At 55.3% G+C, this 15,167-nt stretch overlaps 1 protein-coding gene across 3 annotated transcripts in view; it reads left to right on the forward strand.

Moving 5' to 3' along the window:
- Positions 1-4,894: 4,894 nt before the first annotated feature.
- The window catches only part of DGKZ (diacylglycerol kinase zeta), a 32,551-nt gene continuing 22,278 nt past the window's right edge, over positions 4,895-15,167 (forward strand). For 2 of the 3 annotated variants that reach the window (XM_061201666.1, XM_061201667.1), the window contains exon 1: positions 7,093-7,344. In XM_061201666.1, coding sequence (XP_061057649.1) covers positions 7,184-7,344 — 161 coding nt within the window. In that variant the 5' untranslated portion in view covers positions 7,093-7,183. Of the gene's footprint in view, positions 5,071-7,092; positions 7,345-15,167 lie in introns of those variants that run through there. The other variant, XM_061201665.1, reaches the window with a different exon arrangement.

Here is a 15,167-nt window from a genome sequence, read left to right on the forward strand (position 1 = left end):
CAGGGAGATGGGGCCGATTTGTAATTTAAATAGCAACGGGATAAAGCAAGGAGCTGCAAGAGATCACATTCTGTCCTGAATTTAAAATGCAAAAACCGGGGGCAGAGAGTGGAGCTGGAGCTGGAGGAGGGGGCCCGCTGCCAGAGGAAGCCGGAAGCCGGGGGTCTATCGTTCTCCTTCCTTTGGGAAGGGCGCGGGCCCAGGCCCAGCCCGGAACTCCTTCCTCCCCTCAGGGACCCAAGGTTCTTGCTGACTCGTGAGTCAAAGGCCAGGAAGGCTGTGCCTAGAGGTGGGGCCAGGCTTATGTGAAGGCGGCGTTGTAGGGTTGGGATTCCAGAAGGAGGGTCTTTTCTGAGCCTATTTTAGCCCAGGGCGCTTGAGACAGGCCCCCTCAGCATCTCATGCCCCCCACCTCCCGCACCAGGGGACATAAGTCCTTTGGGCCTTTTGGAGGGGAGCTGGGAGGACCAGTTCCAGCAGAGGCACTTGAACAGGTTCTTCTCTGCTGTGCTGCTAAAAAGACATCAGGAAGCCTGGGTTGGAGTCTCATTTTTGCTTCAGTTGGTGCCATTTCAGAGCAGGGCATACAGAGAAGCCCCCAAGGATCCAGGTCCCAAGGACAAGGGTTAGCACAGCCTAAGGAAGACCTGTCTTTAAGGATGCACAAAGTGGGTAGGGAAGGCACCGGGAACAGATCTGGTTTCTGCTGGGCCCCACTGTGCTTAACCAGTGTTTTTAGCCTACGGGTGTTTGGGGAAGGAAGACTCATCTGGACTCATAGAGTAGGGGGGGATTTGAGGATCACTGGGCAGCATCTTACAGATGAGAAACTGAGCCTCAGAGAAGTTAAGCAATTTGCTAAGATCCCACAGTCAGTAACTGGTAGAGCCAGGATCCAGACTCAGATCAGCTTCACTCCAAACCCGTTGTCAGCCTTTCAAGGGCCTGGACGTTCATCCTTAAGGATCTCTTCTTTTGGCTCTGTACTAAGTGCACATATCCCTGGGAGGGGTAATAGCAAAGGGGTGTGAGGGCTGGAAGGTGGTTCTGCAATCAGGGCTTGTGATCCAACAGATGGGGGTGGGAGGCTTGAAGGGCAGGAGACCTGCTGATCTTGCCCTGGGAGCTTGGTGCTGCAGTCCAGGCCAGAAGCAGCAGGAAGCTCCTCAGGGCAGATCTAGCTGACCCCGAGCAAGGGGACAGACACCCAAGCTCCTCTCCCCTCCAGCCGGGGACCTGGAAGGTGCCAAAGGCAGTTTCCAAGAGCGATCGTGGTTTGAGGGACCACGTTTGACTGCGGAGCTGCCTGTGCTGTACCCACAGCTCTCTTGCCCCAGTGGGAAAGGGTCCCCAGCCCCTCCTCCAGATTTCCTCCCACACGTGACTTTAATGAGGCTACCCAGAAGGAGCCTAATCAAATTTCCATCTGTCACTAGCCAGCAGCACCTGCAACCCAGCTCAGGTACATCTGTCTCCTCTGTGGGGGTAGAGGCCCAGAACCTGGGCAGGGGCCAAGATCAGCAAGTGCTTTTAGGCTCTAGGTTGCTCCCAAGGGCTCCCAGCAGGTACCTGGATCACAGGCTTAGCTGCTGGGAAGGGACATGGGCTCCAAAAGTCCCTCATGTCTCACCACAGCCACTCATGCAAATAGGAAGCCAGCCCCCCTCCCTCTGCTCCGCTTGTTGGACAGCTATATTCAGCTCATTTCGACTTCCATACGAAGTTACTAAGCACATACTGTGCACCCAGCACAGAGCTAGGAGCTACACTGGGTTCAAGAATCTTGTAAGGAGACAAGATTAATATGCATAAAAGGTCACATAATAGAGGAATATTTGGGGGGAACAAAGGTGAGTGTCAGAGACACATCAGTGGGATGGGAGTGCTGGCTCTGGAGCAGCATTCGACACTTAGTAGGTATTGATATTTATAAAATATTTGTCATATGAATGAATGAGTGAGTGAAAACCTGGAGATCAGGGAAGGAGATTCAAATGAAACTGTCAGAGCTAGACAGGTACTTAGAAATCATCTGATCCAACCCAGAGATGTTAAGTGATTTGCCCAGCATCACACAGCAAGGGCTGGGGTTTGAACCAACTCTTTCCACCTTCCCACTTTTGCTCTTGGGGCTGGGGTTTTGAAAGATGGAGATTTTGATTGGCCAAGTTTTATGGGCAGACAGGGCAAGGAGAGCAGCATAAGCAGAATGAAATGGCAGGGGTGAGGGCAGCATGTTAAAAGAAGTGTGAAGAAAGAGGGAAGAAATGTTTACTGAGTACTTACTGTGAGGCAGGCACCAGCATGGTGTGAGCTGAGAGAAAATCTCTGCAGGGAAAGCTTGGACGAAGATGCAAAAAAGAAAGGAACCAGAACACAAGGAGTCTTGAAGGTCAGGCCAAGGAGGTTGGCTTGGCTGGTTTTGAGAGCAGTGGCTGTCCAGATCGTGGGTTAAGTGTTTGGTGCCCTGGTACATTTCTTTTCCCCAGCTCCCACTTGCTCATCCAGGCCACAGAAAGTAGAACACCTCACCCTCTGGGGCCTCAAAAAAGCCCAGAATAATTTTCTTACCCAGATTCCTCTTCCTGTGTGTATCTGGGTGGATTCTGAGGGGTCCCCAGCTCCCCAGTGCTGGCACACGTTGTCCTAGGAACTGCCGAGGGCATCCTCCCCAGCCCTGTGCACCTGTCCCTTCCAGGCTTGTCCTCCCCACCCCACCTGCAAAGTACTGACAGCTTCAGTGAGTACAAGCCCAAGGGGACCGTGGTCCCACAGCTAGGACTGCTCTGCCTCTCAGAGCCTCCAGCCTGCCCAGCTTCCCCTCCAGGCGTCACATTTCCTGCTCTCTGCTACTCCAGGGCTGCCAGAAGCCTCAGACTGAAAACAAGCCCAGCCCCATTTCCTCTGTTTAACTGTTCAAGCTACTTGCAGAATCCCTGGGAGAGGAGGACAGGGCCCTGTAACAGCCTCCTTCTAGAATAGACCTTGGCCTGGCTGGCAGAGTCTCTGCCGGGCCACAGCACACAGGACCTGCCTTGAGGCAGGGTGATGGGCTGGGGGGAGAGCCACTGGGAAAGGGGGTGCCAAGCTTCAGCGGCATCACCTGGCTATGTCCCCAATCCTAGAGGGGCAATAGGATGTCTTATTTACGGGCACAGACTCTGGGGTGAAATTCTTATTTCTACCACTTACAGGCTGGGTAACCTTGGACAAATGAGCTTAGCTGCTCTGTGCCTCAGTTTCTCCATCTGTAAAAGGAGAAAAATAACAAGATCTATGTCATAGGATTGTCACAAGAATTCAAAGGTTTCTGGCACAGAAATGTCCAAGAAATATTAGCTATTTTTTATTACTACCAAGTATTAATTAGTCATGACATAGCATGATTTATTAAGCAAATAGTTATTGAGAAATATTATGTTCCAGTCATGAGGGACACAAAGGTGATTACAGCACCAGATGGAGGTTTCTAAGGGCTGGGATGGCATTGTGTACATTCCTGTGTCTGCAGGTTCTGTAGCATAAACGTTTATTGAACTGAACTGAACTGAACTGACACCCTTTCTGTCCTCGAGAAATTTACAATCTTTCTGGGGTAACAAACACATACAGAGCTAAAGAACTAATTATAGAGCAGCATGATTAAAGAGTGCTTAAGGAAGGTATGATTTCCATCCCAGAGCCAACCCTAATAATAAAGAGCGAGTGTATGCCTTACTATTTATTTACCAAATCCTCACGATGGCCTCAAAGTCCACCCAGTGTGGCCTTTTTGCTATTCTTTAGACACATCAAGTACATTCCTACTCAAAGGGCCTTTGCTCTTACTGTTCCTTCCACCTGGACTGCTGTTCTCCCAGATTGTCACATAATTTGCTCTCTCAATTCATTCGGGGCTGTTCGCACATGTCACCTCAGGAGGCCTTCCCCAGTCTCCCTAACCTAAGTAACATCGCCGTCATCATCCTCTTCCCCCTTCGCCTTGGCTTTATTTTTCTCTATAGCTCATCTCATCTCATTACCGGACATTATTTCATATATTATTTGTTTGGAATAGAATCTAAGCAACATAATGTTAGAGCGCTGGTTCCTTGCACACTGCTGTCTAGTCTGATACAGTGCCTGATGCACAGATAGAAGGCACTCAATAAATATTTATTGAATGAATTCATTTGTAAACCCTTTCGCTTCTCATTTAATCCTCCTAAAACTCCACAAGCTCAGTTATTACTATTGCCCCCTTCCATGTTACAGATGAGAAAATTGAGGCTCAGAAAGGCTCCCTGACACACATATTCACCAGTTTATCTGTTTATAGCCTACCTTATTCCAAAAAGGATTTCAGGTGACCTGGAGAGGTAAACCTCTCTGACCTGATCCAGGGTGCACAGCTGGTAAGTGGCAGAAACAGGACGTGCGCCCACATCTTCTAGCTCCATTCTGGTTGCTCTCTCCACTCCGCCACTGTCCGTGTGTTAGACGGTGTGGTGCTCACAGAGCTGAGAGGAGAGAGAGCTGTGTGTGGGCTGGGCACGGTCCCAGTGCACCCAGAGGTTGTGAGGAAGCAGGAGACCTCAGCAGGACCAAGAGGTGAAGATCGGAGCAGTTAGGTGGAGAGGAAGGCCAGACTGGGGCCCAGGTTCAGATTCCAGCCTGGGCAGGCCTGCTGGCTGCCTGGCAGCCTCTGACTTGGTGCTGTCTCCTGGCTGCTGGGCTGGGCTTGTCCTCACCTGCCTCTTGCCCTCCGGGGCAGCTCCTCTTCCCAGCCAGCCTCCTGCCCTGGCCAGCGGAAGGCACCTATGAGGCCTATGGTCCTCGACGGGGCAGCCGGCCGGCCTCTCGCAGGGCCCCCTGGTCAGGAAGTGCCGAAAGAGGAAGAGAGTCGCCGGGCAGGATGAGCACACTGGGGGCCGGCCACAGTACCGGGGGAGGCTGCGATGAGGCTGCAGCTCTGGGCCCCGCGGAGGTTCTGGAGACAGAAGAAGGAGAGGGGCCCGGGGCACTGAGGCAGATGTGGCGCTACCGCTCCTGGGACGTGCCACAGATCCCAGCTGAGGCCCCCCAGTCACAGTAGGTACTTGGGTGGCCAGAGAATGGGCACAGGGACCTCTGGCCCTCAATCCCTCCATGAGTCTTTTATCTGGGGTTGGGGGGTGACAGAAGTGGGGCTACGCCCCTCCCTGTGTCCAGTGGCTCTGCAGAGGCACAGAAAAGGGCAAAGGGGTTCTTGGCAGGGTGAGAGGGGCCCTGATGTTTGAATTGCTGGGGGCAGTGTGGTGGGGGCCTGAGCTTGCAGAAGGCTAAGAGTCAAGGGAACTAACCGCGGGGGAGTCTGGGCAGAGAAGTCCCCACAGGAGTGTGGCATTGGGTGCCTTGTGCAGACTCAGTGGGGTCTTCAGTAGCCTCTGGTCTCCTCCCTCAGAGCTTGGTGTCAGAAGCATTGGGAAACTTTCCCAGAGGGACCCACGTACCCCAGGAAGACCGTGTCCGGCCCACTTGCAGATTTCACTACCACCCTGGTACCTGCAGCTGGTGGGAGGGCTGGTGCCCCATTCCCCTGGTCTCTAGGCCCAGAGGAAACTTGAAGGAAGCTGGGAGAAGGTTCTGAGCTTCTGGATGCTGGCGATTTTTTAAAACGGCAGGCTTGCCCACATGTCACAGCTCCCAGCACTGGCTGTGTGTGGCAGGCTGAGGCTGGAAAAGGGGCTGCCAGAACCCCAGAGAGGGTGAAAGTGAAGTGACACAGGATATGGCTTTGCAGAGAGGAGCGCTAACAGGAACAGCAGGCAGCTGATATGGGCATCAGGGTGGCAGGGTTTGGAGGGAGAAGACCATACTCTCCAGCTTCCTGGCCTCCTTTTGTCAGCCCTGCAGGGGCTATCAGAGGCTGCCCCCAAGCTGCTGATTCCCAAGCATGTGTACTGGCTGTGCCACCACAGGCGACTGCTCTGGTTCCACTTGCTGTCCTCCTCTCTTGAGGGGGACAACCTTTGCTGCCCATGGGGGTGTGTTTGTGTGTGGCTGCGAGGTATATTTCTGGGTGGGTGAGGTATATGTAAGAGGGATGTGGCAACATGTAGCCGTTGTCCTGGGTTATATTTGGGTATAGGAGAAAGACGTATATGTTCACTGAGGGCATGGATGTTGGGGAATGAGAGTGTGGTCCTTGCTTCTGTGTATGTATTTATGAGTATGTAAGAGGTGTGCAGGTGATTCCTGTAGTGTAAGAGATTTACAGGTTCTGTTGGATATTGTGTTGGGAAAGTGCTATGTGTTAGGAGTGTGAAAGGATTAGAAACAGTTTTGGATTTACAAAGATGAATTTGAATGAGAAACGTGTTGTTGGTGTGTGTGAGGGTCACTAAGTGACTTTGGTCCTGGTATACATTTCTGAGTGTGAGAGGCTGGTGTGGGAAGTGTTAGTTTGTGTAATGAGTGAGCATAATCGTGTGTGAGAGGCGTGTCTGTTCTGTGCGTATGGGGAGCAATTGTGTGACTTTTGTTCCCGAGGGCGTGATTTGGGAGAGCGAAGCGGGTAGGGGTGGAGATTGTATGAGTGGCTGTGACGGGCACAGGGTGTGCGAGAGCGGTGTCTAGTCCTTGTAGATGTGGGAGGGGAGGTGGTGATAGCCACCCTCGCGAATGTTCACTTGTGAGTATGTAGGTTGTTTGGTGCGGGGAGATGGGGCTAAGAGGAAGAAAAAAAAAGGTTGCGTGTGCCTGCGTGCGCGCAGTGCGGCTGTGTCGGGCTGGAGATTCTATTCTCATCCGGGAGGCGGACCAGCTGGGGTTGTGGGCGGGGCTCAGTTGCCCCGCCCCCTCTCGACCCCCGCCCCCTCTGGCGGCCCAGGCGGGTTGCGGCTCGGCCGGCGGCCAGCAGAGGGCGCGGCGGGCCGGTGCCACCGCGTAGCCGAGGGGGCGTGCTCGGCGGCGGGCAGGCAGAGGCCCGGCCAGCTATGCGGGGTCCTGCGGCCGCAGCTGGCGGCACTTCCTGGAGCGGCGGCGGCGGCTGCTGCTTCCCCAGCACCTGGGCGTGGAGCGCGGGGGCGCGCGGCGCGGGGCGGGCGGAGCGAGCGCGCGCCATGGCCGCGGCGGGCGGCGAGGAGCCGGCGTGCTAAGCCCCGGCCGCCGGTCCGGCATGGGCGTCTTCCGCGGGCCCGCCGCCGGCCGGGGCTAGGGCCGGATGGAGCCGCGGGACGGCAGCCCCGAGGCCCGGAGCAGCGACTCCGAGTCGGCCTCCGCCTCGTCCAGCGGCTGCGAGCGCGACGCCGGTCCCGAGCCGGACAAGGCGCCCCGGCGTCTCAGCAAGCGGCGTTTCCCAGGGCTGCGTCTCTTCGGGCACAGGTGAGCGCGGCGGCGGCGGCGGGAGGCATCCCTCGGCCACTTGGTACTGACACCGAGCGGGGTGTCCCAGGGCACCGGCGATCCGGGCTGTCTTGGCGTTGGCTCTGCGTGGGGGTCATCCCCCAGCATCCGGGCACTGGCACCGAGTGGGGGTCATTCCCTGGCACCGGCAGCTTAGCGCGCCTCCTCTGTGGTACCGAGGCAGGGGCGGTTTCCAACTCTCCAGCAGGGAGACAGAATCACCTAACCCCCTGGCACCAGCAGGTAGGGCCCCCATGACTGGTCACGATCCCCTTCTTGGCACTGATGGAACAGGGCCCCCTCTGAACCTCCTGGCCCAAGGGAGGTGGGCGGTCACGTCGCCACTCTGGTCCTCGGTGTGGCCGCGTTGCCTACCACCACTGCGTGACCTCCGCAGAACATGGCCTCGTTGATACTACTGTGACGACCCATGCCTGTCCCGGAGCACTGGTCACAGACTTAATCGCTCAGCATTTTCAGCTTCTCCTTGGGCTTGGGGGTTCCTGGCCACCTGTTTTACACTGCTCTTAATTAGCAGGGAGACCTCAACCTCTTCTCTGCTAGGCAGTAGGCATATCTCCCCCGTCTAGCCCTGCTGGGAAAGGGATGGAGTGCTGACTCTTCAAGCTCTATCTTGGCCTCTCCCCCAGCACACCAAATGTCACTGTCTTGTGCCTGTGACAGGGCTTTGACCAGGACTCTGGTGAGGAACTGTGGAGAGGGTGTGGAAAGATTGAGTGCAGGCAACCCGTGGCATGTGTGCTGGTGTCCGCTGGGAGCCGCTTCCTGCCAGTGCAGCTCTGGTGGAAATTGAGGGGAGATGGAGCCTCATGAGGACTCCACCTGGCTCCCTGGGCTTCTCCCTGACTTACCCTGTCCTTCTACAGTGGCCACGGAGCTTGCAGCCAATCAGCTCAGGACCCCAGAGCCAACTCAGACTGGACTCTGACCACTTGGAGTCTGCCCAGGGCCTCCCTCTCACTTTTCTTCAGTTGTCCAGGCTTCATGGCAATTGGCCCCCCGAGCTTTGCCCTGTCCCTTCCCAGGGTTGACCTTACCCACCAATAACATGGGTAGTTTTTTTCTGTACAAGTTGGCATCCCTGTAATGCTGACCTGTGCCCTCTGCCTGCCCTACCCTAAGCAGGGCCCTGCTCTTTGTGCCTGCACTGTGTTGCCGTGCACAAAGATCTGGATCCTCACACTGGCAGATGGAGCTCTGTAGGCCCTTGTGAAACCAGGCAGGCTTCAATGCCACATAAAACGGGGCAGGGAACAAAGCTTCTCGTACCTCTGTTTTGTCACCCACAGCCCTGCATGCCGGAGCAGTTTACACCCAGCTCTGCAGGATGTAGCCTCCAGTGTTCACAGGCTTGTGAGGGGGAGGGAGGGGCTCCGCAGGAGGCTTCCTGTCCCTGCCCACAGGGTACCAAGTGTTGAGCTCTTCTGACCTCTGGCTGTTGCCCCTTGTGAAGGGCACAGGTTTGTGCATGTAGCAATGAACCTCAGACACATTCAGGAGGAAGGATAAGAAGTAAGAGAACAGCAAGTACCTTTACATAATTCTCTAAAATAATCAGGACAGATGTTATTTCTCCGTTTTTATAGACGAGAAGAACACAGGCTTAAAGAGATGAGTAGTTTGCCCAGAGTCACGTAGCAAGTAAGAGGCAGAGATAGAGTTTGAACTCTAGTCTGATTCCAAAACCCACATCCTTTTCTCTATACCAGGTTCCCAAACAGAACATCACAGTGACCTCGGGTGCTTTAGGAACCACAGATTCCTAGATCTTACCCTTGGCATGTCTGACTCATCAGGTCTGGAGATGGGGCTGGGCATTTTTTTTTTTTTAATTTATTTTTGGCTGCGTTGGGTCTTTGTTGCTGCACGCAGGCTTTCTCTAGTTGCGGCGAGCTGGAGCTACTCTTCTTTGCAGTGCGCGGGCTTCTCATTGCGGTGGCTTCTCTTGTTGCGGAGCACAGGCTCTAGGCACGCGGGCTTCAGTAGTTGTGGCACGTGGGCTCAGTAGTTGTGGCTCGTGGGCTCTAGAGCTCAGGCTCGGTAGTTGTGGCGCACGGGCTTAGTTGCTCCGCAGCATGTGGGATCTTCCCTGACCAGGGCTCGAACCCATGACCCCTGCATTGGCAGGCAGATTCTTAACTGCTGCACCACCAGGAAAGCTCCTTTTTTTTTTTAAATTATTTTATTTGTTTATTTTATTTTTGGCTGCGTTGGGTCTTCGTTGCTGCGCATGGGCTTTCTCTAGTTACGCCGAGCGGGGGCTACTCTTCGTTGCGGTGCGCAAGCTTCTCATTGCGGTGGCTTTTCTTGTGGCGGAGCATGGGCTCTAGGCGCACAGGCCTCAGTAGCTTTGGCTCTCAGGCTCAGTAGTTGTGGCTTGCAGGCTCTAGAGCACAGGCTCAGTAGTTGTGGCGCACTGGCTTAGTTGCTCCGCGGCATGTGGGATCTTCCCAGACCAGGGCTCGAACCCATGTCCCCTGCACTGGCAGGCAGATTCTTAACCACTGCGCCACCAGGGAAGTCCCGGGGCTGGGCATTTTATAAAGCTTCCCAAGTGTTTCTAAGGTGCTACCAAGTTTGAGAACCACAGTATTACATTCACTCTAGGGATGGTAGCTGATCTGACAGGATGCCTTAATGAGAAGAAAATCAAAGAGCACCTCCGGAAGTGTGTAAGGAGTCTCCCCTGCATAGTTGCATTGTGCTGGGGCATTGGGGCACACAGAAATGAATGCATTTGGAAAACCCAGTAGAGTCAGGGAGAGGGCAGTGGGGTAAAGACTACCCCCTGACAAGCCTGGGCGTTTGGAGAATCAGATGTCCACGGGGCTGGCCTGCCTCCCCTTGCTTTGACTGGAGGCTGGGGGGACAGATATTTGGAATAGTGCACCGCCTTGGCACCGTCCCTTTAACGCTGTTTACTTGGTCCTGCCACCTTTGCGGATTGCCAATCTCAAAACTCCCCAGTGCCCCAGCTGAACCTAGCCCTCCGTCTTTCCCCAGGCTCCAAGCTCATTCTCAGCCCGGCTCTTGCTGCTCATTGGGCATCCACCCTCTGAATTACCCCCTTCCTGCTCCCCTCCCCTTCCCCCCCCCCCGCCCCCCCCAGCCATACACACTTCAGGCCTTGGGGCTGAGGGACCTGCAAGGCGAACAGACAGTGGCTGGAAGGGAGGATAACAAATAGGTTGGTGGTGGCTGCGGAAGCTGTATTGAGACTTCTGCATTCGGATCTTGGCTCAATGGTAGAGTTCTAGAATCGACTAGCACTCTCTGCTGTGGGCTTGGGAGGTGTAGTGATGGTACATGGGCCACATGTTTGCCATCCCTGGTCTGGTAGAAAGGTCTGTGAATGGCAGCCTCTTTGGCATCTTCCTTAAAGAGGCTTTTTCTTAAAGCCCACTGCAGCCTCCCACATCTGGTTCACCCTCTGGACTCTGGGGAGTAGTTTGCCATCTCCCCTTTTTCATTTCGCCCAGGAAGGCACACGGCTGAGCCATGCTCCTCCCCAGCTCCATTCCACCTCGCCTGTCCTTGCTGGGAAGCATCAGCCACTCCCACATGAGGAGGTATAGGTTCTGCCCTCCCCAGGGCATCTGGGTTTTCCTCTGTCCTTACCGTTCAGATTCTATTGGCCTTGAGGGGTGGTCAGTCAGAAGTGAGAGGGAAGTTGACTCTGCCTCCTCCTCCTCCTCTTCCAGGGCCCACCTGGAGAGGACCCCCTCATCCTCTGGCCCTGTCCGAGCAGCCTGACCCGGGCAGGTCACGCAGCTTGTGGATTAACTGCTTTTGCACCCCAGGGGCATCAGAAATTACCTGGCACTTCACACATCTAGACGGAAGGCACCTCAGCCTGCAGAGCCCCTGGGAGCCTGAGCGTTGGCTCTGCCACCTCTGCCCTTCATTAGTGCTTAAAGTCATTCATTCCTAGAGGGCAGAAAACACACCTGTGGGACAGGTTTGAGACAGGAGGTCCCACTTAGAGGTGATGCCACGCGGGGCCAGGTGAGCATGGTCCTGAAGTCCAGGATGGCGGAGCTTGCCCACCGGGCAGCCTGAGCAGAAGCAGCGCCGGTTTGGGTTGATCTTGCAGTGATCGGGAAGGGGCGTGTTGAGGGCTGCCTCACGTTCAGAGGCAAGAATCTGGGCTGCGGTGCCGGGATGCCTGGGAGCAAAAGGTGCCTCTCTGAGTGGTTTGTCTTGCTCAGGCTAATTCTGGGAGCTGCCCAGGTGGCCAAGGGAGGCAGGTGTAAGCCAGAGTCCCTGGGTTCCCGCAGGTTTGGGAAGAAAAAGGGGCCTCGGTGACTGAGCCGTGCATCGGCTCACCTCGCTCTGCCTGTTCCCCACGCGACATCGTGTGACAGTGTGGAGCCAGCCAGGCCGGGACCTGGGGTGGGAGCCCGCGGTCTTCCCTCTGCTGCCACACACCCGCCAGTGGCTCTGGCTTACAGGCCAGGGGAGGGGGCGGGCAGCTCGTCATATTTTCTCCGTGCCGTCCTCCGAAAATGTCAAGTCTCAGGATGCGGAGCCGCCCGGGACTCTCACTTGGCAAAAGAGAGCACGAGAGTTGGTGTCCTCCCAGGCAAGGACGGAGGAAGGGCTGAGTGACCCTGGGAGAGGGAGAAACAGGCCTGCCTCTGCCGCTTCCTAGAGCCCTCTCCAGAATTCACCAGTCGCCCCCCGAGTAGAGGGGGAGCCAAGTGGGCATGCTGGCCCCGAGGCTTGGCCTGTGCTGGTCCCTAGGAGAAGCAAAGGTTGGGTCCCTGTCCCCCGACAAAGGCGAGAGAGCTTCCAGATCCAGGAGCTGACTGGAAACTTGCCCTGCAGTGTCGCTAGAGCGACACAAGGGGGCGACAGCTGCCACGGTGGGGCTGTGACGGGGGAGAGTCCCTTTGCTGCCGTCCGTCCACTTGTACCACAGGCCTGCTGTGGGTGGACCCGCACAGACCCCCGCTGCTGAGCTACCTGATACTCTGACTGCGGCAGAAGGCGGGCTGGGCATGAGCTGCCACATCACCTGGCCCGACCCCTCCCCCCTCTCTGAAGATTGAGGTCCAGTGCATTGACCTTGACTGGGCTGAGGTCTCACAGCTAACTAAGGGTTATCTGGGACTTCAGTGCCAGTCCCCTAACTCCAGGAGCGTGTCAGTTTGTACCACATCACAGGACCCCAAAGGCTTCCCTGCTTTCTGAGAAATCCTCATCCGGCACCTTCCGACCTGCCCTCCGCCTCCCCTCCCCCCTGCCGCCCCCTGAGTAATTCTCTGGGTCGGCATGGGGGACGGGGCAGCATGGGCAGGAGGGGGCAAGCCCTGCACCTGCATCCAGGCTCACCGTCTCCCCTCACTCCTGGGCAAGACTAGCAGGGTGCACCTCTGGGTGATGCCAGGCGCTCATTTCTTGCCCCCCTGGACTGCTTCCTCTGTGCTTCATATGTGGGAGCCCCTGATGCCCTTAGGATATCGTCCTCACATAGGGCTGCCGTGTGGCTTCCCACCCCACGGTTCTCAGCACCGGGCCTGCCTGGCACTCCAGTCACAGGTGGGAGTCTTGGAAGGCAGTTTCAGGTGGAAGAGGGCAGGCCAGAGCAGTGACCAGAGGCCCTTGAGGAGCTATCATTCTGCCGTCTTTCCTCGTCTGCCCCCTTCCTCAGCTGAGACACCAGAGGCATGGTTAGGTGGTGCAGAGCAGGTTTGATGAGACCGAGGGCTCTGTGGCCCAGGTAGAGGCAGGAGAGGCTGAGGAGATGAGCACTCCCACCTGCCAGCCCTCTGACACTCATCCGGACGCAGGGGACGTGCCAGCTCATCTTCCTCTGGCCATTAACGGTTGCCAGAAGCTTGTAAATCCATTAATTTCATGTAATCCTCTGAACAACCTTGTAGTTGATTTTATTCCCATTTTACAGATGAGACACCAAGGCTCAGCGAGGTCAGGGGCCTGGCCCAGGATCATGCAGCTTACGCTGGAGCCCAAACCCAAGTATCTTTTCATAACACCAGGCTGCCCTACTTACTAGCACTCCTTTCTTCTATTCTTTTATTTTCCCATCACCAAACTGGTAGAGCCTAAGAAGGGGTTTAAGTGCTTGAACCCCTTGAAACTGAAAGATCTTTGTCTTGTGTGGGAGTAGAGTGAGGCCCTTGAAATGATCTGTGCCCCAACCCCAAGGGAGAACTGCCACCAGGATCCTAGCCTCAGGGGGAGCAAGGCTGAGCGGTGGCGGCGGGGGGGGGGGGGGGGGGGGGGAAGACCCTTGGGTAGGGAGACTCGGGTTGTAAGGAGGATGTCATGTGGCTCCCTGGCTGGATCTGGAGTGGAGGAGCAAGTCTGGGACCTTTCATCTTGCTTTCAAAGTGCAGGGAGCAGACGACTCAAGGGACGTGTTCATAGGAGCTCCAGATATCACCCTGGAGTCAGTGGGTGGCCTGTGGCCTGGGGAGAGGTGTTAAGGAGGAGAGCACAGCACACCAGGCCTCACGGTGAGAGGTCTGAAGAGAGAGGGAGGGCCCCCGAGCTCTCTCCCTCCACTGTAGAGACCTCCCCGCCGCTTGCACCTGGCCTAGCGCCAGTTCAGAGCTCCCACATAGAGGCCTCTCCCCTGCCAGGGCTGAACCAGAATAGCTGTCTAGGAGCCTGGGCCTGCACCGCCCACGCCGCAGCATCTCGCGGGTTAACAGCTTGCCTGTCTCTCCGCCCCCCTTCCCCAGCTTGCTGACATTTTACTGGGGCGGGGGTGGTTGTGAAAGGGGGCCCTAGCCCACGCAGACACCGCACTGACGAAACCTGTCAGCCACTTGCCCTCCTCTGAAAGGCATCCTTTCAGGTGAGACCTTCCTTCCGGCTCCACAGATATGGGGTTCCTACCAGGAGACAGTGTAAGGAATACTTGGGGCTCCATGCCACTGCTGAAATCCACCCATGGAAGACCCAGGGCAACCCCCGGAAGCTGTTCTCCCTCTGGGGGCCTTTTTTTTTTTTAATACTTAAAAATCTTTTGAAAAGCATTAAGTATTTGCCATGAGGAAAGTATACAGAATAACGTTAACACCTACCACTTAGCTTGGTCAGATCTTACCATTATGCCATATTTGCCTTAGACAGAGATGGAGGCCTCCTTGTCTCCCTCCCCAGAAGAAACGACAATCCTGATTTGGGTGTTTATATTCTCGTGCCTGTTTTAAGATTTTTTTTTCCTATGTACGTATGCATCCATAGCAACACACAGTACTGTTTTGTATGGCTTTGCCCTTGAGTTAAATGGTGTATTGTACGTATTCTGAATTTAGGTTTTTCCCTCCATGTTGTTTTAGAGATTTAATTGTCTTGAAACATGAGCACTAGTGTGAAGCCATTTTAACTGCCATATACCATTCCTTTTTGTAACTGTTGACAGACGTTTAGGTTGTTGGTAGTTTTTTTGCCGTTGCAAGTAATCCTTCAGAGACTGTGCTGGGACACGGCTCCTCGTGTGTTCTGTCCACCAGTGCGTGGTTACAGAGCAGTGTATCTTCAGCTTAGATAGTTGTAGGCAAATTGTGCACCAAAGTGGTTGTCCTAATTTTTAGGCCTCTGGAGTTATTTTTCTGTCTTTAAAGTTTTGGTAAACCGAGGAATGGGTTACCATGAACACTTTCTCTTTCAAGCCTGCAATATCCCATGAGGAAGACAAGGTGGTATTATCCCCATTAATCCGATGAGGAAATTGAGGCCCAGCCAGGGTAAGAGACTCAGCTTGAGGTTGCATAGCCGGTCAGAGGACCTTTGAGTCCAAATCCTCG

The sequence above is a fragment of the Eubalaena glacialis genome, chromosome 10 (assembly GCF_028564815.1).
Source record: "Eubalaena glacialis isolate mEubGla1 chromosome 10, mEubGla1.1.hap2.+ XY, whole genome shotgun sequence".
Classification (NCBI taxonomy): Eukaryota; Metazoa; Chordata; class Mammalia; order Artiodactyla; family Balaenidae; genus Eubalaena; species Eubalaena glacialis.